At 37.6% G+C, this 20,902-nt stretch overlaps 1 protein-coding gene across 3 annotated transcripts in view; it reads left to right on the plus strand.

Annotated features, from left to right (window-relative positions):
• pik3r3b (phosphoinositide-3-kinase, regulatory subunit 3b (gamma)) overlaps positions 1-20,902 on the plus strand; it is a 214,834-nt gene that overhangs the window by 81,450 nt on the left and 112,482 nt on the right. For all 3 annotated transcript variants that reach the window (XM_083566979.1, XM_083566978.1, XM_083566980.1), the window contains exons 5-6: positions 10,761-10,892; positions 17,906-18,107. In XM_083566979.1, coding sequence (XP_083423105.1) covers positions 10,761-10,892; positions 17,906-18,107 — 334 coding nt within the window. The remainder of the gene's footprint in view (positions 1-10,760; positions 10,893-17,905; positions 18,108-20,902) is intronic.

Below are 20,902 nucleotides of genomic sequence, written 5' to 3' on the forward strand. Positions count from 1 at the left end.
GCGTTTGCACGAATGCTGCCTGTACGAGGGATACGCGCCGAATGAGGACTAATACGCAGAAACCTGACCTGAGCTCACAATGTTTTATGCATCGAGAGAGAGAACCATCGTTTCAGTTGAGTGTGAGCCGTGTTGTTCGCGTGATGCTTGATGTTCGCGATGCAAGTTAAATTTTGAATAATAATATTTGCTCGTCTTTCAAACCATTCGTAAGCAGATTATTTACAATCCAAGGTTTCACTGTGTACGTAAATCATCAGGACACCAAACAGAACTTTTGCTATGTTTCCACACGGAGAGTTTTAATTGCCAGATGTGTGCATCATGGCGGATTTTGGTGTTTGATTTAAGACTGGGCACATCAACAATAAAACAAATGTTTAGCGATAAGAACATTTCGCTCGAGTTTCTTTTTTTTTATATATCTGAGTAAAGAACGGAGGTCTTAAATACAGGTGTGTTGCTTTGAAGGTTTTAATTTTGCCTCTTTTATATTTATTTGTATTTATTAAAAATGGTCAAACAGAAATTTGTGCCGCAGTAATCGCGTGTTAATAAAGATTTGTGCCGTTAAAATTAATTTGCGTTTTCTAGGTAGATGTTCCACTAGATTTTTAAGTCTGCTTTTGAAGATTTGTGCTCATTCAGCAACAAGGGCATTATTAAGGTCAGGTACTGATATAGGGTGAGGAGGCCTGGGGTGCAGTCAGCGTTTCAATTCATCCCAAAGGTGTTTAGTAGAAATGAGGTCAGAGCTCTATAGCAGGCCACTCAAGATCTTCTACTCCAACCCATGTAACCCATATATAATCCAGTCATTTGCATGATATTAGGGTTGTTCTACTTGTTCAGTCAGTGAGTCCTCAAGTCTGATGTAGAGAATCATTACATTTAAAGTGCTTGTACTCTGTGATAGACCGTACGACCCCTAAACCACAGCACTGTTGTATTCTTGATTGCGTTTGACCCTATTGGTTCGTTTGATTTTAGGTCTAGCTGCAAGGCTGGAAGGCGAAATACCAGCTTATATCACATCAAGTTTAAATCCATCAGTTTCTGTAGTAAGTATGTATTGAAATGTGTATATTGAAAAGAGATATTTATTCAACATTTATGGCATACAGAGAAAATAAGAGACTGTTGAGTGATGAGAACTGTTTAGAACTGTTTATAGCTGCCATAGTAATAAGTGATACCTACAATAACTTAAATGGTACGTTCTTTTTAAAGTGCATATGTCATAGTTTTAATTGATTTAACACTCCAGAGTCTCAGAAATGGTTTGTTCCATTTTTGTGAAACAGCAGTTAATTACAATATATTCAGTACATTCAGCTGTTATAAAACAGCATGTAAAAACATTGTTATTTAATAAGAAAAGAAAGGAAATACAGTGCAGGCTGTACAGGAGCGTCTTTGTGGTTTGGCAAACCCACGATCCATCCTATATTTTGTACACCCAGACATATACTTTTAGTTTCCCTTTTTTTCTTGACAAACAAACAAAACAAACTGTATTTAGACTTACAATTCTATAGGCTCCATGCTGGGACTGTATAGTTACCCAGGTGGTTGAATGGGTTGAGGCTGAATGTGATGGTTAGCAGCTTCGGCTGTCTGATTGCTCAGTGGGTCCTGCGGTCACTCTAGAATGAAACATGTCATCTCCTCTTCTCTTGCAGTCCCTAAAGGTCAGTGTGTTGTGAAAGTTTGTCCTTCATTATCCTGACCTAACTAGCAGCTCACGCTGTCAGCATTAAGAATAGCGTGACAAAAGCAACAACTGTGTGTTAAGCTGGAACATTAAAACACATAAAAAGAAACTCGCAAAATATTATTAAATAGCCATTGACCATGACCTACAATGGCTCTGTCTGTATCTTAAATATATCTTAGTCTTAAGAATAGTGATCTGTATGGGGTAGTATACTGTAATTTGTTAATAATTTACACAATTAAAGTAACTTAGAGTACCTTAACATACAAACTTTACAGTACATATGTATGTGGCATCAGGCGCATGGACGAGCACCGGTTTGCGAGCAGAGGGCGGAGCCAGACGCGCTTTATTCAGGGTCGAGAGGCGCTGGTAAAAAGGACAGAGACAAGGGCTAAAATTAGACTTTAAATCACCAAAAACACAGAAAAACATATGCGCTCTAACACAGAAACACATCTAACACATCGCAAAAGTGAGCTGTCCTTATTTTCTTTTTTCTTTGGTTGTATTGAGTTTTACACTGTGCATAATTAAGATAAATAAAGGATTCAATAAATATAGGAATGATTTACTGTTTACTGTCAGTTTGACTGTCCAGAACACTTGCATCTTACCAGTTTGTGCTTTCCACTTTAGATTAGATTAGGTTAGATTAGATTTTACTTTATTGTAATTGCACATGTGACGGTACAAGGCAACGAAATACAGTTAGAATCTAACCAGAAGTTGATTGGTAGCAATGTAATATGAGCACACCACATTTGGTACACTTCCAGTAGTCAGCTGGATATAGAGTCGAACCTCTTTCTTGCTAGTTTTCTAGCTAAACCCTTTCTCTAAACCTGAACGAGACCTCTTTGATCAGTTGCTATAACTTGTTTTGGTCCACATGATTGCTGCATTCTCACCTGTCAGAAAATCACCACACGGACCACGAAACCAACACTAATACAATCTCAAATGAACCTACACCTGATCTAGTAAACCACTAGCAAAGCAAAAGCCTGTTCTTTGGCACCAAACTGTGATGGATATATGCGTTTATATGGAGCGACTAGAGTGTGACTCGTAAACCGTGAAGGAAACGCTCTTATATATTTTTTTTGTCTAAAATATGCAGATAGAGAGGAATAAAAAATGACTCCAAATCCATCTCTGCCACCAAGCTGGTTATTCATACATGTGAAATTGCATTGCACTGCATAACACCATCATGCATTCTGCATATAAACACCCACAATTACACATGCACATATACACACTGTCACTATCCCTCTGTCACATTCACATAGATGGCCATTCCGTACGAAAGATTCATCACCGTTCCGTAGGCATGATGGATAGCAGATCTATCGAACATGCATTTTCAGAAATCTTTCATTGCTTCCTGCCAACCTGAGAGCAAAGAGCAACAGAGCCTTTTTAGCAGCCCTGATGGAAATGTGAGGATTTATTAAATAATTCAAGCACATTTCAAACACAATGGTCACTCAGTCACTGAGAAACCGGTCACTTCAGGAAAGTACCTTGAGTAACAAATCAGACCGTAACCTCATCAACACATGTAGAGACATCTTTTCTTCATTTTCTGAATGTAATGTACAGTTATCAGAATTGTTGGGTTTGATTTTTTTTATGCCAGCATGGATCATAGCCCTACCACACGCTTTCCATCAAATGTCACCAAATGTCATCATGGCTTATAAGTAAAGCAGGGAACAGCCAAAGAACCTAATGTGACCTCTGGTAAAATAAAAGACGTGTCTTTTTCCTTTTCTTTATGGAGAAATCAGAGAAGATATTTTTATGCCAGTAAATCACTTGAGACATGCTTTTTGATCTAGAAGCCCTTTATTTTTTTTTCCCTGAGAAAAACAGTTGTAGCTTTTACCCCAGTGAACTGCTTGAACTTGCTTCCCAAACAAAGCTGAGGTAAAAACTTGATAATTCAATCAAAACAATTACGCTGATTCGGTTAGGGTCACTGCCCCGTTGTGACCTTGTTAAAGAGATTTAGAGTTTCCTCTGAAGTACTATTGTCCTAAAACTAGAGACTTCTTTTTTGGACTAGACTTGAACAAGTACATATTAATATAAACCGATCAAAGCACTTTCTCCCAATCAGATTAAATAAGATCTTTTTCTGTCCTCGTTTTTGAGTGTTTAAGTAAGAAACAATGCTGGTTAATCAATATTCTTCAGTAGCAGTCTATCTGTTACTTAAATTAGGTAAACTGTGGAAGACAGCAGTCTGCACAGTGCTTTTCTATAATCAGGTTTGTCATTCAGTGCGCAGTGCATGGTAAAGTCTTTTAGCTTGTGTGCTAATCACATATGCAAGCACTAGATTTGTTTTAAAACGCTGTGTGTAAATTTTAGTGAAATAACACTCATGTCATGTTGAAACTTCAGATCTGCTTTTGACTACTATGCATAGCTGCTCGGATTAACTAGCATAACCGAAAATACTAATTTAAGCAAGAAGATAATGTTTTTTTATTGTTTAAGTAAATGAGTTATATGTAGGGAATAGAAAGCATGATGGCGCATTCAGTTTAAAAACGTGTATTACCAATTATATTTGTATATGTAAGATAGCTGGGAAGAAGAAAATGGGATGGATGGATGGATGGATGGATGGATGGATGGATGGATGGATGGATGGATGGCGGGACAAAGAGATAGATAGATAGATAGATAGATAGATAGATAGATAGATAGATAGATAGATAGATAGATAGATAGATAGATAGATAGATAGATAGATAGATAGATAGATAGATAGATAGATAGATAGATAGATAGATATTATTTGATCAACAAAGAACATAAAAAATAATTTGATAAACGAATTTCCTGTCTGAAATGCTCGTTTGTGATTGGATGCGTCTTCTTGCAAGTCATTTTAGAGACAATTTATGGGCAAGCGTTGATCCTGGGGGTGGAGCTTTGTGAATGTGTTTGGGAATGCGTGAGTTGGCTTAAGGAGTAAAAAAAAAGAAAAGGAAAAAATGTAAAATGTCAGTTAAGATTTCCTAATGCAGACAAGTCTTCCCTAATGCACTTTTAATGCTGTGTATGGAAACCAATTCAGTTCCTTATATTACTTTTTCAATTGCCATTTTTTTTTGTTCCCTGGAAGTCAGTAAAACAAAAAAATGCATACTTCTCATATCGCCAAAATACTGCAACACCCTTTGTCCTGAAGACCTGAAAAATTTGCTAACACTGATCTCCTCACCAAACTCTTCATCATATTAACACAGATAAAAAAAAGAAAAAAAGAAAACCTGTTCTATCTCCCAAAGTCACATCCAAACCAAACAATGCTTCATGGGCCAGACGTGAGTTGAAAGCCTATTTATTTATGTAACCCTTAGTTTACTACAATGCATCGGGACAGTCAGTTGATTTATGAAAGTGCCAGCTGTTTAATTTTCAGCTTAGCCATGGTAGCTAAGATAGAATATTCAGCAAGTAAGTATCTCCTATGGCTGTATCCAGACAACAGTCATTGATAAAGCTTCCTTGATTAGCTCAACTTATTATTCATGTTTCTCAGTACTTAAAAACAACAGTGTTGGGGTATTTTTGATACCTACAGTAATTATGATTTGTCTTGGATCCTTACTCTTATTATCCATAACCAATATGCCAAAAAAATAAATTAATGTAAGACAACAGATTATACAGTATACACCTGTATAATTAATTATAACATAACCTGCAAAGAGTATTAGGATACTGACGACCATATCAAATAAACTAATCTAATCTTGGTTTTTATTGTTTCAGCATACCATATTCAGTCTAAATACTCGATTCTGATTGGCAGGATGGTGTGCATTTAATGCACAGGTAGTTCTGTTCAGTTTTTGAAATTAATGTGGTGCCTTATAACAGATTTAACCATAGCAACACACAGTCACAATTAAATACAGAGTAAGCCAGTTGTTATAGACATTACAGATTTTTACTTGTTATTCAACAAATTTGTAAACTTTGTGGTTTTGATAAATAGACCCAGCCACAAGATGTCAAGACTTTAATGCGTATTTTAAACTGAGAGACAACAAACAGTATATTCACTCATTAGAAGTACTTTCTGTTTTCCTTAAGTAATGCTAATTAACATGCTGGAACTATTGACAAGATGTCCGAAGTCTAAATTAGGATACTCTCATCTGGAATGTGCAAGACAACTAGCCAGGCTACTTTATCCCTCCTCAATCTCCTCACCTGAAAGGTTCATCATATAAACACAGAATAAAACAGCAAGAAAATCTGTTTAAGTAAACTCAGCCATTCAACAATTATAGTATATAGTATGTATAGTATTACTTTTGAAAGAAAATGTTAATATAAATTTTGTTTGCCCTGCAGAACCCGCAGGAACCGCTGACAGGGATATAGAGTTATAGAAAATTACCCACCACGATGTAGCGGTTTTGAATAAAAAAAAAATTAACCGTGCTGTGGTATGAAAATAATTCAATACACTGTGCTGGAAAATAAGTGTTAGTAATAAATGGTAGAAATACAGTGGTAGAGCACATTTCCTAGTTTTGGTTGTAGAAATTTGGTTTTAGTAAATGAAGCCAATCCCACATTTTTGACCATGACCATGGTTTCATTTGGCCATGTCTGATGCCCTTTACCTAACAGACTGACACAATGGGTCATTTCTACGCTTTCAAGTCAGCCTGAAATCCATAACCCATGACCTCTCATGTCATGTCTAGTGTCCGACCCCGAAACCTGCTTGAATGGGGCCTTTGAGATGTAACCTCTCAAGCGAAGTGACACCAGAATGCTTTGACCCACTGTGAGGTTATGGTGGTGGAGAGGCTTCTAGCCAAGATTGGTCAAGCTGATCGGATAGCTTTGTTTGCAAATGACTGGCATAAGGCACCAGGCACACAGATAAAGCCTCAGATGGATCAATAGAGCCAGACCAGATGGATCAGGTGGTCAAATTTGACAATGAATTCAAATGACAGGCATGTAAATAGCTGAAGGGGAGTGAGGAGGGCCAGGCCAGAGACTGATTGATGAGATGAAGAAGTCGGTTAGCAAAGTAGGCAGGGGTGTCAACCATCGATAAGTTCACAGAGAGAAATTCCAACAACATATGGATCAAAGCAGGCACGAGGAAGCGATCGATACGGAGTCATGGCGAAGAATGAAAAGCCGGGTGATGAGCATCAACTGTGAAGATGATTAGAAAACTAAGAAATATATGTAGATGCAATAACTATTTAGAGAGGCCAATAAATGAGATTCATTGAAAGGGGATGGATCAATAGGGGTTAGTTTCTCGCATGGCTGTGCCTCAGTACCATGGGAAAATGCAGCTTGTATAGAAAATCCCTTTGTTAATCCAGCTCAGTATTGTTCATGCGCAGTTAATCAGTCATGCGATCTGAGTCAGGCTGTAAATGAGCTTCGAATAAAAAATATGCTGGCTGTCACATGGAAAAGTAAAAGCATAGAATCTGATGTGAAGTGGATAATTTTTCTATACCATCATGTCCTAGAGTGTTTATTCCTTTTATACTACAGCAGGTTGGCAATGATTACAATTTATTAACAAAAATGATTTTGACTTTTTAGCCATTTATAGATACTTTAAAGTTTAGTTTGAAAGAGGCAGATGTAGAAGAAGGAGTAGTATGGAGAGAGATGATTCGCTGTGGCGAATCATCTGTCTTCATAACATTTGATGTTATGAAACATCTGTGATGAGTGTTTTTGTAACTTGTAGCAGCTTCCTCTCTTTTTTGTTTATTTAATAAGAATAACCCCTGTATTGTCATCTTAGCAAGAAAGTAAAAAAAAAAAAAAAAAACTGAAATTGAAAATCCTTGTTCCTGAGTCTTCATGTGTCCGAAGAACCTTCTGACTGACAGCTCTCATGATCTTTGTCACTTGAGTCTCCTTCCATAAATGTTAAATAAAAAAATTAAAGCTTATTGATATCAACAATATATTTTTTCTTTGTTATATAAAAGTTTATTTAAAATGTGTTCAGTATTAGCCTCAGGTTTATATAGAGAATCTGCTATACAAGTCGCAGTGAATGGAAAATTCATCACCAATTGCTGGCCAGTCAGAATCAAAAATTCAACAACAATCCATTCAGCATTATCTGCATGTTTGGTTGACCTAAACAAAAGATAATGGTACTCTATAGGTGCTACTTGCTGTACAGGACAAAGGACTGGATATTCCACATTACAGTGATTCAGTCATCACCTTTCAGCAGTCGGTCAATAAGGTGCTGGTGGGGACTGTTGATGGATAACATGCTGTGCTGATCTTTAGCAATGCCTGGGTAGATCATTTGCTGCATCTCCTGGAGGTATTCTGCTGGATACAGAATGTAGGCCACACCATTAATTCACTGCAGTATTTGGTTGCTCAGGGTAAGACAAGGATGCAAGTGTCAAACTTCTTTTTTTTGCTGTATGTTGGTACTTAGAAGATTTCTGCATTACCATTTTGCTTAAAGAGTCCTTACAGGTCACAGAAAAGAATGGGTTTGCACAGACGTATGGAGCAGTCTAGCGATATGTGAAGGTTAAGCTTAAAATATATGATGCTGCATATATATGGTCTATGTTTTTTTAACTGTATATATTATATATTCTGAACCTCAACCTTTGTACAAATGCACATGCAGCAGCAGGTGTACAAACTAATCATGCTTAGCAGGTCTACAAACTTAATCATGAGGGAGAAGGTCATCAGCAGAGCTTATTGGGCTTTTCATCTCACTGGGACCCGATAACAGAGAAACTTTCCTTTACAATTAGTCAGAGGGCCGATCAATGCGGTGTTGAGATGGAGCGGGATAACAGGAAGATTGACGAGGAAGCGAGCAGAGAGGAAAGCATTCGGAGAAGTTGTTTAATCTCTTAAATTATAGTTGCTGTCCGTATTCTTAGGTGGCTCTTTTCAGATGATCCCTCGTAGGTTATTTTTGGTAAAATGACACAAAATTCGTTTTTTTGGCGATGCTAGTCAGCTTACTAGTCCCGTGTGAATATCTAAAACTAACCGACATGCACATTCATTAATGTTTTCATGGCACTCGAGATTCTGGAAGGCAATCTGTTCTTATCTCTCAAGGTCACATCCCAAGTAAACAATGCTTCATGGGGCAGAAGTGAGCTGAAAGCCTATTCATTTATGTAGCCCTTAGTTGACTACAATGCACGGGAGCAATTCCTGACAGTCAGTTGACCTATGAAAGTGTCAACTGCTTAGTATTCATGGTAGCTAAGAAAGACTATTCAGCAAGTAAATATCTCCTATAGTTGTATTCAGACAAGAGTCATTGAAAAAGCTTCCTTAATAAGCTTAATTTATTATTCATGTTCCTCAGTACTAAGATAAAACAGTGGTAATAATACAGTAATTTTTTAATACCCATTGTAATTATGACTTGTCTTCAATGCTTCCTCTTATTTTCCACAACCATATCTGTAGACCTTTGCTTTTTGGTCCTACTATAATAGGACCTTAATTATAATAGAACCACAGATTATACAGTATAAACATACACCTATATGAACTTATATATCAGTATAACATATCCTGCGAAGAGGATTAGGATACTAAAGAACATTTTGAACAAAATAATTCATTCTTGATTTGCAAGTGTTATTGCATACCATGATCAGTCTCAGGGGAAGACAAAGTATTCAAACCATGTACTTGAGGTAAAATATTACTCCCATAAAATTCCCAGTGTTTTCTTTAATTCCCAGTGTATTTGCTTTCAAATGTTCACAAGTATCCAAAGTTCTATGATTTATTATGGCTATAATGTAATCATTTTTATCACAAGACTCTTTGCTTAATCAACTCAGTTTATGTAAAAAAGACTCTAATGTTACTCTCAGCACACTGATTTATTAATAAAATGATATTAATTAGTAAAACACTGATTGATATCTATTTAAATTATAATGAGCCCAAAACTACTTTTTAACTTCTTTGAAAAAATCACACAAATAAGGACACAGGTGTTGTGACAAACTAGATTCAGGAGTTTCTTCCATCATTTATTACTCTCAAAATGTTGTTAGCTGTTGAACTGACGCTGTACTGACGCTGTACTGTATGTTCGAGCTCACTCATGAATAAAAAAGGAATGACTGATTGATTAGTTGAATAAAAAAGTATGATATTTGACTTGTAGTGAAGTTAAAATATAAGTCTCCCCAAAGGAAATACTTCAGTGAAGGACAGATGCACTACTTAGAGGCAGTACAGTACTAAAATACATTTAGTTATCTAAATGAAGGTGCTCCCTTATAACAGTTTTATCTAAAGCAACACACATTTGCATTTACATACAGAGTAAGCCAATTGTTATAGACATTTCCTAATTATGTTACTGAGCTAATAGATTATTTCCACCTGTTATTCAACTTATTTGGTGAATTTTGTTGATTTTGATAAACGGACCAAGCTACAAGATGTCCAAACTTTAATGAGAATTTTAAACTGAGCGACTACATATAGTATTTTCACTCACATAAAGTTCTTTCTGTTTTTTTTGTTGTTTTTCTTTCTTCAAGCCATGCTAATTAAGGTGCTGGAACTATTGACAAGAAGTTCGAACTCTAAATTAGGATACTCTCATCAGGAATGTACAAGACAACAGCCAAGCTCCTTTCTTCCTCCTCAATACATCAATATGCCTTTATAATTTTAGTCCAATCAAGGCCTTTTGCAATTCCTACTGTATAATTGCACTCAGTTGAAGTGCCATTATCCGAAGCAGTGATATATTGACTAGCAATCTTCCACTCAGAGTTGCTTCTCTTTGCTCCGTATAAAAAAAAAAAAGAAATGCCACAAGAAATAATCAAGCAAACCTGCTCAGAGGAAGAAGTGATTATTTGAAGTGGACTTCTGTTCTTTGAAAATGAATAATGAAAAGAGTGTCAGGAATAAGCCTATAGTTAACTATCGTCCTCGTTCTTTGTCGTTCTCTCTCCCCTTGTCTTTGTGTCCTCCCCCCTCTCAGACCCCGCTGCAGTGGAGTATGAGCAGTACGACTTGGCTGTGTTGGCTGATACTCTCAGGGCTTACCTGCAGGAGCTGCCATGTCCCATCATTCCATCTGTGCTCTACAGTGAGCTGGTCTACACTGCTCAGGGTAAGCCGGCCTGTCCTGACAAACTACTATACAGCAGTATGTATCTAGTGTATCTCATGATTAAAGCAGATTTACTACCTGCTCTAGTGTAGTAGGTAAGGATGCTCCACAGTGGATTGATAATGTATTTGTAGAATTGGCAGGTCAAAATTTTTATATATTCCAAAAAATGCTAAATGTCATTCATTAAACAAAACAAAGCAGGAAGAGATAAAAAAAAAAAAAAACAGGTCACAACAGAGTAGGAAGCACAAGCTGAATGAAACAGTGAATAAAATTGAGCGTACACGTTCACATTCAACCTAAATGAATGAAGGTTCTTATATGGAGAAATATTGAGTTTGGGTATAATTGGAAATGGGAGTGTTTAATCAGTACGAGAATGGACAAGATTACTGCATCGATAGAAACTGGACTCCATTATGGCCTTGAAAGCCATGGTGGTTGGAGTTGTGCATTAGTGGGGCCTGACAGCCAGTCTGTAACGAATAAGAATCAAGTAAGTGATAATTCAAGTACTTGGTGAAGAGGATGGTTTTAATCTTTTTTTAAGACAGCAAGTGACTCAGCTGTTCAGATGGCCAGGAAAGTATGTTGCTCAACCTAGGTGCCAGGAAAGAGAAGAACATTGATGTACATCCTAAAAGATGGTGCGTCCTGTCGATCAGTGCTTAAGGATCCGAAGAGCAGGGTGTGATAAGTTCTTTGAGGTTGGTCGGTGTTGGTCTGCTTAGGGCTTTACAGGCAAGAATCAGTGTTTTGAATCTGAAGCAGGAAGCCACTGAAGTAGAGGGATTGTATCAGTCGAGTGGTGTGAAAGGACTTTGGGAGGTTGAAGACAGCTTTAAGGTTTGGAAGGTGGATAGGAGGTAGGTCTTCCAGGATCAAGTAGCTTCCAGTATCCAGCATCGAAATGAAAGTAATGCGCCTGAGTTGTCGTTGTGTTAGAAATAGATGGCTCTTTCTGATATTGTACAGGAGATTCCTGCATGATCAAGTCAGGATTTGTAATCTGAGGTGAGAAGAATAGTTGTCCATGGTTACCCCAAGGGTGTGTACAGTGACAGATGGTGAGATCTGAGTTTTCCCAAGATCACAAAATCATGATATGTGGGTGCATCCCCAGGGATTTAGTGCAGCTCAGGCTTGCTGGGATTTCGTTTCAGCTGGTGAGCTGCCATCCATGACGAGATGTCAGCCAGACACGCTGAAAGCTGAGCAGAAAACGAGTATCTGAGGGAGGAAAGGTGAGGATGAGTGAAGTGTCATCAGGATAGCAGTGGTATGAAACCCTTGTGAGGATATATCCTCTCTGAGTGAGCTGGTACAGAGGGTGTTCAGGAAAGTGAATAATTTTCACTATAACTAGCCACTGTTCATTTGGTCTGTTTACTGAATGGTAGAGAACATCTCCAAAACAAGCATCAATTATGTAAAAATAGTTAGAAATGTAAAAAAAAGAAAAAAAAAAGAAGCCTTACATCATGTAGGCTTTCTTGCATCATAAACCTCAAAACAAAACCTTCCCTATCACATTTACAAACACTGGAGACACTGGAGAATCCTTTCAGAGAGGTAAATACTTCACATTGGTGCATCGACATAAAAGCTAACAATGTGATGCAGTTTAAAAAGTGTGCATGGGATTGGAATTGGCATTTGTATCATTTTTAACATATTTGCATGTGTAACAAATAATATATTTAGATGTATTTATTAGTAGATGCGCTATACTTTTATTATATAGTAAGTGACCGATAATTTGTGACCAATATTTTCTATGTAGAGCACGAAACTACAGAGACCGAGGCATGTCCTGAGAGTCACATAGAATACAGATTAACATGGCAGAGGTAGAGCTGCATTTTCTTGGAGATAAGAACAGGAAAAGAACATCTGGTTTTATTTGATCTTTTTACTTTTTTTTTGCAATTTAAAGGCCTGTTTGTGTAAGGGGCCATGCATTAGAAGATCTGTACCATATTTAATTACATGCCATCATTATTTTTTTTTTTTCATTGCGTTGAATCGCATTGTGATGAATCAAATCGAAATTGCATTGTATTAGGGGGGAATCGTATCGCATCGGTAGCTGCTTCTTATGTATTTTTAGCCTATCGTATAGTTGGCTGTGCATCGACCTCAGTTATGGAGATGCACATCCCTAGTAAATAAACATCTCCTTTCAGAAACCCTTGTGTGTGAGTTATGCTTCGGGGTGAGATACCAGCATTTATATCTAACCTCATTCTAAATTACTGCCACTGATGCTGACTAGAACACACACACACACATACACACACTGTCTACCTACTCCCGTATCCTTATCTGATCCTGAGCATGACCTGATTTATCTGGGACACGCAAGCTGAATTATGTAAGTGCTGTTCTCTCTTGCAGCAATGCCTCATGCCCTAGATCTTAATTTTTCTCTTAATAATTATGCCCAGGAAAAATTGATGGTACCATGTTTCTTTATATTTTAATGTCACGTTCTTGATTCTCGGCTTGGTGTTGATTTAAGTTTTACCTGCAACTCTGATTTTATTGCTGCCTGTAATTCAGTCCCACATTTATATTAGTTCATTCATTCTAATATGTTCTAATATATTATGTAGGAATGCATTTTTAAGGAGTCTCCAGTGTAAGATGTCACATTGGGAAGCAGAAGTCAATGCATAACAAGAGCGAAACCAAGCATAAAACTATATCCGACAGACAAAGAGTGAAGTGAAGGGTCAAGTTCTATACACAATTGATAATTAGTATAAAAATGAATCGGGTGCGCAGACATGTGACATGGTCCTGTGGTGTGCAGTGGCCTATGAGAAATGTAGTTCATGTCTTAATCCTGACGCCCCGCAGTCCCGCTTAAAGTTTCACTGCACAGGAGGGTCTTCAGCACAGAGATATTTTACAATTCCTTAGCAACAAGTGAAGATTCTTCCAGAAAGAGAATCTTCCAAAAGGAAGGTTTATAGCGTCTGAAACTTATAACAAAAACTTACTTGATTGGATATTTCACAACATAAAATGTTGCTATAAATAAATAGAGAATACTGTATATTCTCTATTTAGAACATGTAGATTAACTCTTTGCTTTCCCAGCAGGTGGCTCACACCACTTCCATTTCCCATCACCCTGCTTACCAACACTAAACAGAGTCACAGTGTTCGATATACAGAAACCCAACAGTCACTTAAGTCAAGTCAAGAAGCTTTTATTGTCATTTTAACCATATATAGCTGATGCAGTACACAGTGAAATGAGACAACGTTCCTCCAGAACCCTGGTGCTATAAAGCTACATAACAGATCACAGAGCAAGGACCAAGTGTCCTTGCCACATAAAGTGCATCATGTGCAACCCAGTGCAAACTGTGCAGACAAAAAACAGTGCAGACAAAAAACAGTGCAGACACAAAACAGTGCAGACAGACAACACAAGACAGTGTGGGAAAGATACACAAAACGCAAAATAGCGCTGACCAGTAACTTATTGTATACTCTGATTATACAGTAATGTGCAAAAGAGGACTATAAAGAACTATAAACAAGAGAGAATTTGTAAACAAACAGTAAATAGTAAACAGTATATGATAAAATATTAGTAATAAATGGTGGTGAAATGGATTGAGATGAGTAATAAGTGTGACTTATTTTAGGTTATACTATAATAATTTGTTTATAATAATAGAACGTGTCAATTTCTTTTAAAAAGAAACACAAGTAAACTGCGTGACAGGGTTAATAACTAAAAACCAGAGGTGGAAAGAGTAATAAGTACTGTTACTTCAATGAAATTTTACTTAAGTACAAGTAAAGTTCCTGGTCTAAAAATCTACTCAGGTGAAAGTAAAAAGTAGCTCACTTAAAATTTACTTCAATTCTTAAACGTTTCCAGCAGGGTTGGGGATTCTAGTTTGGTTCAAAGATCTCAAATAAATAAATCTCAAATTAGTTTATTTTTTAAAGGAACACCTTTACAAATTAAAGTGCAATAACAAGAAAAAAAAAAAAAAAAACACTAGCTCATAAAAAAGTCCTGTTATAAAGGCACAACTGCAGATTCCGACAGTAAACCCAAATTAAACAACTTTCAATGTGAATTTAACATTTGTTTTCCCACCCAATCAGTGCATAAGTTTCCAGGTGCGATTTTTTTTTTATTTCCCTTTGAAATATTTTTATATAATTGATTTTTTTTTTTGCTCTGTAATGGATATGATAATCTGGTAATTTTCCAAAATAAAACATCGTTCAGAATAATTATTCTGTACAATAATGTACCGTAATTTACGGACTATAAAGCGCACCCATATATAAGCCGCACCCACTGAATTTTACAAATATTTATATTTTTAACATAAATAAGCCGCACCTGTCTACACTAATGTACTTTACACAGGTTTTAACGAAAGACACATTACACACTGTTTAACGGGTGAAATATGTTGCGCTTCCTTTAGGAGCATAGCGGTATTTTGGGAATAGCATGCCAGAAGTGAGCTCTCCCTTCACCCAGACTCAACGCGTTACAACGGCTTGTATCTAAACAGTAGCCTACCAAGAAAGTCATTGTTCACTGTCTTTCTCCTTCCTTTCACAACTATTTCTTTCGGGAGTTTATCTTTTGGCATCGTCGTGCGTTTAAAAATCACCCGATGGAAGTTTTTTCTCCGGAAGCCGTGCAGCTCAGCTCAATGTTATGGGGTTCAGTTTTTTGGCTTGAAGTTTGTGAAACCGGGAAAAAACCAGGAAAAATTAATAAATTATTATGAAAAATACGGTAAGTTATGTATTCTTTCTGTGCTGCCCGGGAGCAAATTGACCTACGGACCGGTGCCGGTCCGCGACCCGGGTGTTGGGGACCACTGCTCTAGATTAAACACCTTTAATAGAAAATGGTGTGAACACTGTACGTGTATGCATGTACGGTGGCCTTTGAAGGCCATGTGCCGTGAGTTTTCCCGCCTTGTACCCAGTGTTGTCAGGATAGACTGTGAATCCACCAGAATGATATTGTCACTCGTCTGCCATTATCAATCTGCTGATTTCTTTTAACCCAAGTTGCTCTTGTGCTCTAATAACGTTTGCAGGAGCAATTAAGCTATTTATCTGCTTTCAGAAACGGAGTGTATCCATCTCGGCAAAGTGAGTCACAGGAACCTTTGCAATTAAACGGTCCACGATGGCTTTATAGATTTAGCGTCGTTCCCAGCAGATGTGCTGCTAATTGCCATTAAGTGTTCTTGACTGGGGTTCAACTCAAAGCCCGGTTAAGGCTAATCTTAAAGGTATCTTTTGCTGTTATCTGTCAGAGTGTGTAAGTGTAAAGCCCCAGTGCCCATCTGGCTCACTGGGGGCTGCTGTGTCCCTTTTCAGGAATGTCAAAGCTGGTTTTCTGGTCTGCCCTACTCCCGACATGTTTCTCGCTGAGTCCAGATGGACTCAGCTAAGTTCCCGTGGCCCTGGCCTTTATTGAACGCCTCCATTGATCATGACTAGCAGGCTTGGATTCGAGGGGTGGAGGGGGCTATTCTTCTTTAAACAGCTAGTGATATGCATATGCATTTCATGAGCAAGGGTGAAATCTGACAGTGGTGCACAGACAGCACAAGTCCAGGTCTGTGTCACTGATCTCAGGCCAGGGTTGTAGGCCAAGGTCAAAGTGCTGACCCACATTTTTTGTGCACATTTGGGCTGGCCGGCTGTCAAACATTCATCATTTGATTTTCCCACCCCCTGCTGCTCATTACCTTTGACCCCAGGACACTTATCTTACATAAGCACCATTGCTGAGGTGCCTTAACCAGCCACGTCGTAATGATGCTCATAATTCATTGTGGAAATGTAATTGGCAAGGGGTTAAGAGTGTGTTCGTGTGAGCCTGGTGTGCACTAGCACCATTTAGACATTTGTCTTTGCTTCCTCTGAGAGCTTTGTGATGGCTAGGATTTACAGAGCGTGCGCTAAAAGCGATGCTGTCTACCCGAAATATACAACCCTAAGTATGTATAATACAATTGTCAATTCTAGCGATTTCAACACTTTTGAATGTCTAATAGGTACATTAGAAGGTATCATTCATTGTTCTTGCTCTTGGGGATTGCACGATGATTATCACTCAACGCTGATGGATGAGCAGATTGTGCCTTTATAGCTCAGCCACATGTTCAATACACCGCTTTTGCATGGGAGAGTCATTACGTTGAATCACTGGCCTAATTTTGAAATGCAGGTCTGCACCTCCTCCTTTTTTTTTTGTGCACAGATGTTGCCCTGTTTCAGTGTGGGAAAGCTCATCTGGACATTGCAAATTAATACATAGGGGGTGCTTTAAATCAGAGCCTTATTCCCCAGTGTCACAGCAGACAATAGGCTAGTAGTAGCACTGGCTAGGCTAACACTATATTGCCAGTGTGGAGATATATAATGTCGTTGATAGATGGGTATAATGACAGAGTAACATTAATTATTTTTCTCAGTCCATACAGTAGCTAATGGCTAGACATATTTCATATGTGTGAGTACTGGGGAAAAAAGGCATTTTTTTCTGATAGCCTGTCCCTTTACCATGCTACATACAGTACATGGCCACCTCAGACACCAGAGATGTGAAAATCATCATTTTTCCTGTCATAGCACTTGTACACATGGATTCACACCACATCTAGGGGCAGTGTAGAGTCATCAGAACACATACTGGCTTGCTTTTGGGAATGTAGGTAACAGGAATGGCTCCTGTAATTCTCTCTAATAAATGTTTTTCTTATGTCCAGCTACAAATTCAATTCATCACACCTGTCTTTTTCTTTCTTCCTTTCTTCCTTTCTTTCTTTCTTTCTTTCTTTCTTTCTTTCTTTCTTTCTTTCTTTCTTTCTTTCTTTCCTACTTTCTTTCTTTCTTTCTTTCTTGCTTTCTTGCTTTCTTGCTTTTTTCACTTTCTTTCTTCCTTTCTGTGATTGAGTAATGAATGTCTAACCTATTGTATGTCTTTTGTTTTTATATAGAAATAGCAAGTTTGGAGGAATGTGGTCAGCAGCTAAAGAGGATCCTGGACTCTCCCAGCATGCCACAGTCTAACCACCAGCTCTTGGTCTATCTGACCTGTCACCTCAGCAAAGTTACTCAGAGTGGAGGAGCTGCTCAGGCCAGTGGCAGATTTCTGGCTCAAGCCTACTTGGAGCCGATATTTAAATACAGCCATTCCGGGTAAGATACAGACAAAACTGAATGAGATCTTTCCCCGGGATCACTCCGCTGTCTTTTAATTGTATGTCGTACACTACTCCTCTCCTGGGCCCCTAAGCAAGGCCCCTAATCACAAAGCTGCTCAGTTATATAAATGAGATCATGTAAGAGAATCCATGTCATGTGTAGTATGCGATTAATGTTTCTGTGGTTGCGTCCCTCATACGTCCTTATTGCCCTAAGCCTTTTTGTTTAATCCCATGATTAGTCTTTTCTGTTCTCATGTTTCCATTTAATAATTTAATTTGGTGCAAATATTCAAGATAAACACACATACAAGTGACAAGGAAACAACAATCAAAACCTAGAAAGTGAAACAAAGATCTAGAAACAACAACCATAGAGTATAATCATAATCCTGACATGTCACATGATATTGCATATTATTCTCATTCACAGATAATAAGCACCAGTATGTATTGTTCATCCCACCTTGTGCTGCACTGATTGTCTCATGTTTTGTCCTATGTGGCTGTTGTTGTTGATTGTATTCCACACGCTAATGCTAAGGTCATGGTTGTCTTGTTAGTGTCTGTGATTCGTATGTTTCCACCTTCCATTTCCATTTCCATTTATTGCATTTGGCAGACGCCCCCTATCTAAAACGACTCAAGATTTGAACTCCGATCAGAAGTCAAACAACTTAACAACATACTGTAGCTGTAGCACTCGCATTCGTGTCCTCCTTATTACGTGACAGGATGTCTAAGAAACTCTGAAAGAGAAACTAAAGCCTGTTTAGTTTATGATTCCATGGATTTCAATGAATTTTATACCTGTCCTTCATGTCTGTTAATTTAAAAATGCATTTTCTCTATATTCCAGATGTGATTTTGATATGCAGCATTAATTCCACCATATTTTGATGAAATCCCATATTATGGGTTAATGTAATCAAACAGATTGACATGTTCTTGTTTTTAACACCAAAGGAAAAATACTACACGATATGTGTTTTGCAAAAACATTTATTTATTGATAAAGTGGTTTCTAGATTATTTTTTTTGTTCATTGAGCAATGTTTTTATTTATTTATTTATTTTATTTTTTTATTCAATGGTGTGGGTGTGGTAGGAAAGACTTTTCATTTAGTTTCTATTTTTCTGAATTAAAGCCGTAGCTCAACCCTGTTGCGATGAAGTTTTTCACTACTACATCGCCTCTGGATAAATGGCATGATCATTGATACAAATCACTCATCTAATGTCTCATAATAACTGTCTGGTGTTTATAGTGAAATGCAAGCATGGATTTGATGTTTCTGCTGGAAAGAATTCTTTTTTATGTGTTTAGAGCATGCAGTGTTGTTTACACATTATTACACATGGAGTGACACACACACATAAACACAGAAACCCTCTTAAACCCAGATTAATACACAGACATAGTTAGAGTTGACATTTAAAGCCCAGTCATGCAGATGTTGAAGCGTGTATATGGAAGCATGGATATAGAAAGCTGTTTGGAGGATATAAGAAGCTTGTGCTTGTGTACAAAATGCTTCAGGACCTTTTTGTTGGCAAAACTGACACCTGATGTTTTTACAGTTCTGCTGCAGGAAACAGTGATGTTGAATAATAACTAGAGCAGGGTCAGAGTAGGAAACGCTCTTACACAAGATGACTCAAGTAAAAATAAAATCAGTTAGTCCTTCCTTTCTTCCGTCCTTATTTTATCCATTTCTTCTTTCTTTCTTTCTTTCTTTCTTTCTTTCTTTCTTTCTTTCTTTCTTTCTTTCTTTCTTTCTTTCTTTCTTTCTTTCTTTCTTTCTTTCTTTCTTTCTTTCTGTTAAGATTCATTTTTGCCTTCTTGTCTCACTTACTTCCTTACTACCTCCCTACACTTTCTTTTCTTCCTATCCTAATTTCTCTTCCATCCTTCCTTCCATCCTTCCTTTTTTCTCTTTCCCACATTCCTCCCTTTTTGACATGCATTCATTCCTCCCTTGATCCAAACATTTGTTGAAAAATAGTAATAGCAGTTTTCATAATCTAGTCCTGTCCTATACTATGACGTTGCATTGAATAAATCACAGTAAGTTAATATTATGTTGCTGTCTAAAGCAGAAAGAGGACGTTTTGGTAATTGAAAAGTAATTTAAGATTACATTTTTTTTTAACATTATCAAGCAACACACGTTGAAAGCATTTAGGTTTGTACTCACTACATATTTGAGATTCAGTTTAAAACAAACTAAGAGTAGGATTTCAACCTTCGATCTTTATGAGGATGTACACTATATGGACAAAAGTATTTGGACACCTGACCTTTCTTGCCATATGTGGTCGGTTTTCAAACTCTTACAATAACGCTGGAGGCTCACAATTGTACAGGACGTCTTTGGATGCGCTATAATACAATTTTGCGTTCACTTGAACTTGGAAACCCAAACCTGTTTCAGCATGGCATGCGGCATGGCATTGTGGCATTGTTCCTGTGCACGAAGCGAGCTCCGTGAAGATCTGTTTTACATGGTTTGGAGAGAAGGATCTCGAGTGGCCTGATATAAAGCTCTGATCTTAACCCTTTACTGAACACCTTTGGGATGAATTGGAACACAGACTGCACTCCAGGCCTCTTCACATCATCTACATCAGTACCAGACTCTTTACTAACACCCTTGAGGCTGATGAACACAAATGTACACAAACACATTCCAATATCTCATGAAACATCTTAACAGAAGAGTGGAGGGAATTATAAGAGCAAAGTGGGACTAAATGTGGAATGTAATGTTTAAAAAGGACATACCATAC

This window comes from Silurus aristotelis (genome assembly GCF_946808225.1).
Source record: "Silurus aristotelis genome assembly, chromosome: 2".
NCBI lineage: Eukaryota > Metazoa > Chordata > Actinopteri > Siluriformes > Siluridae > Silurus > Silurus aristotelis.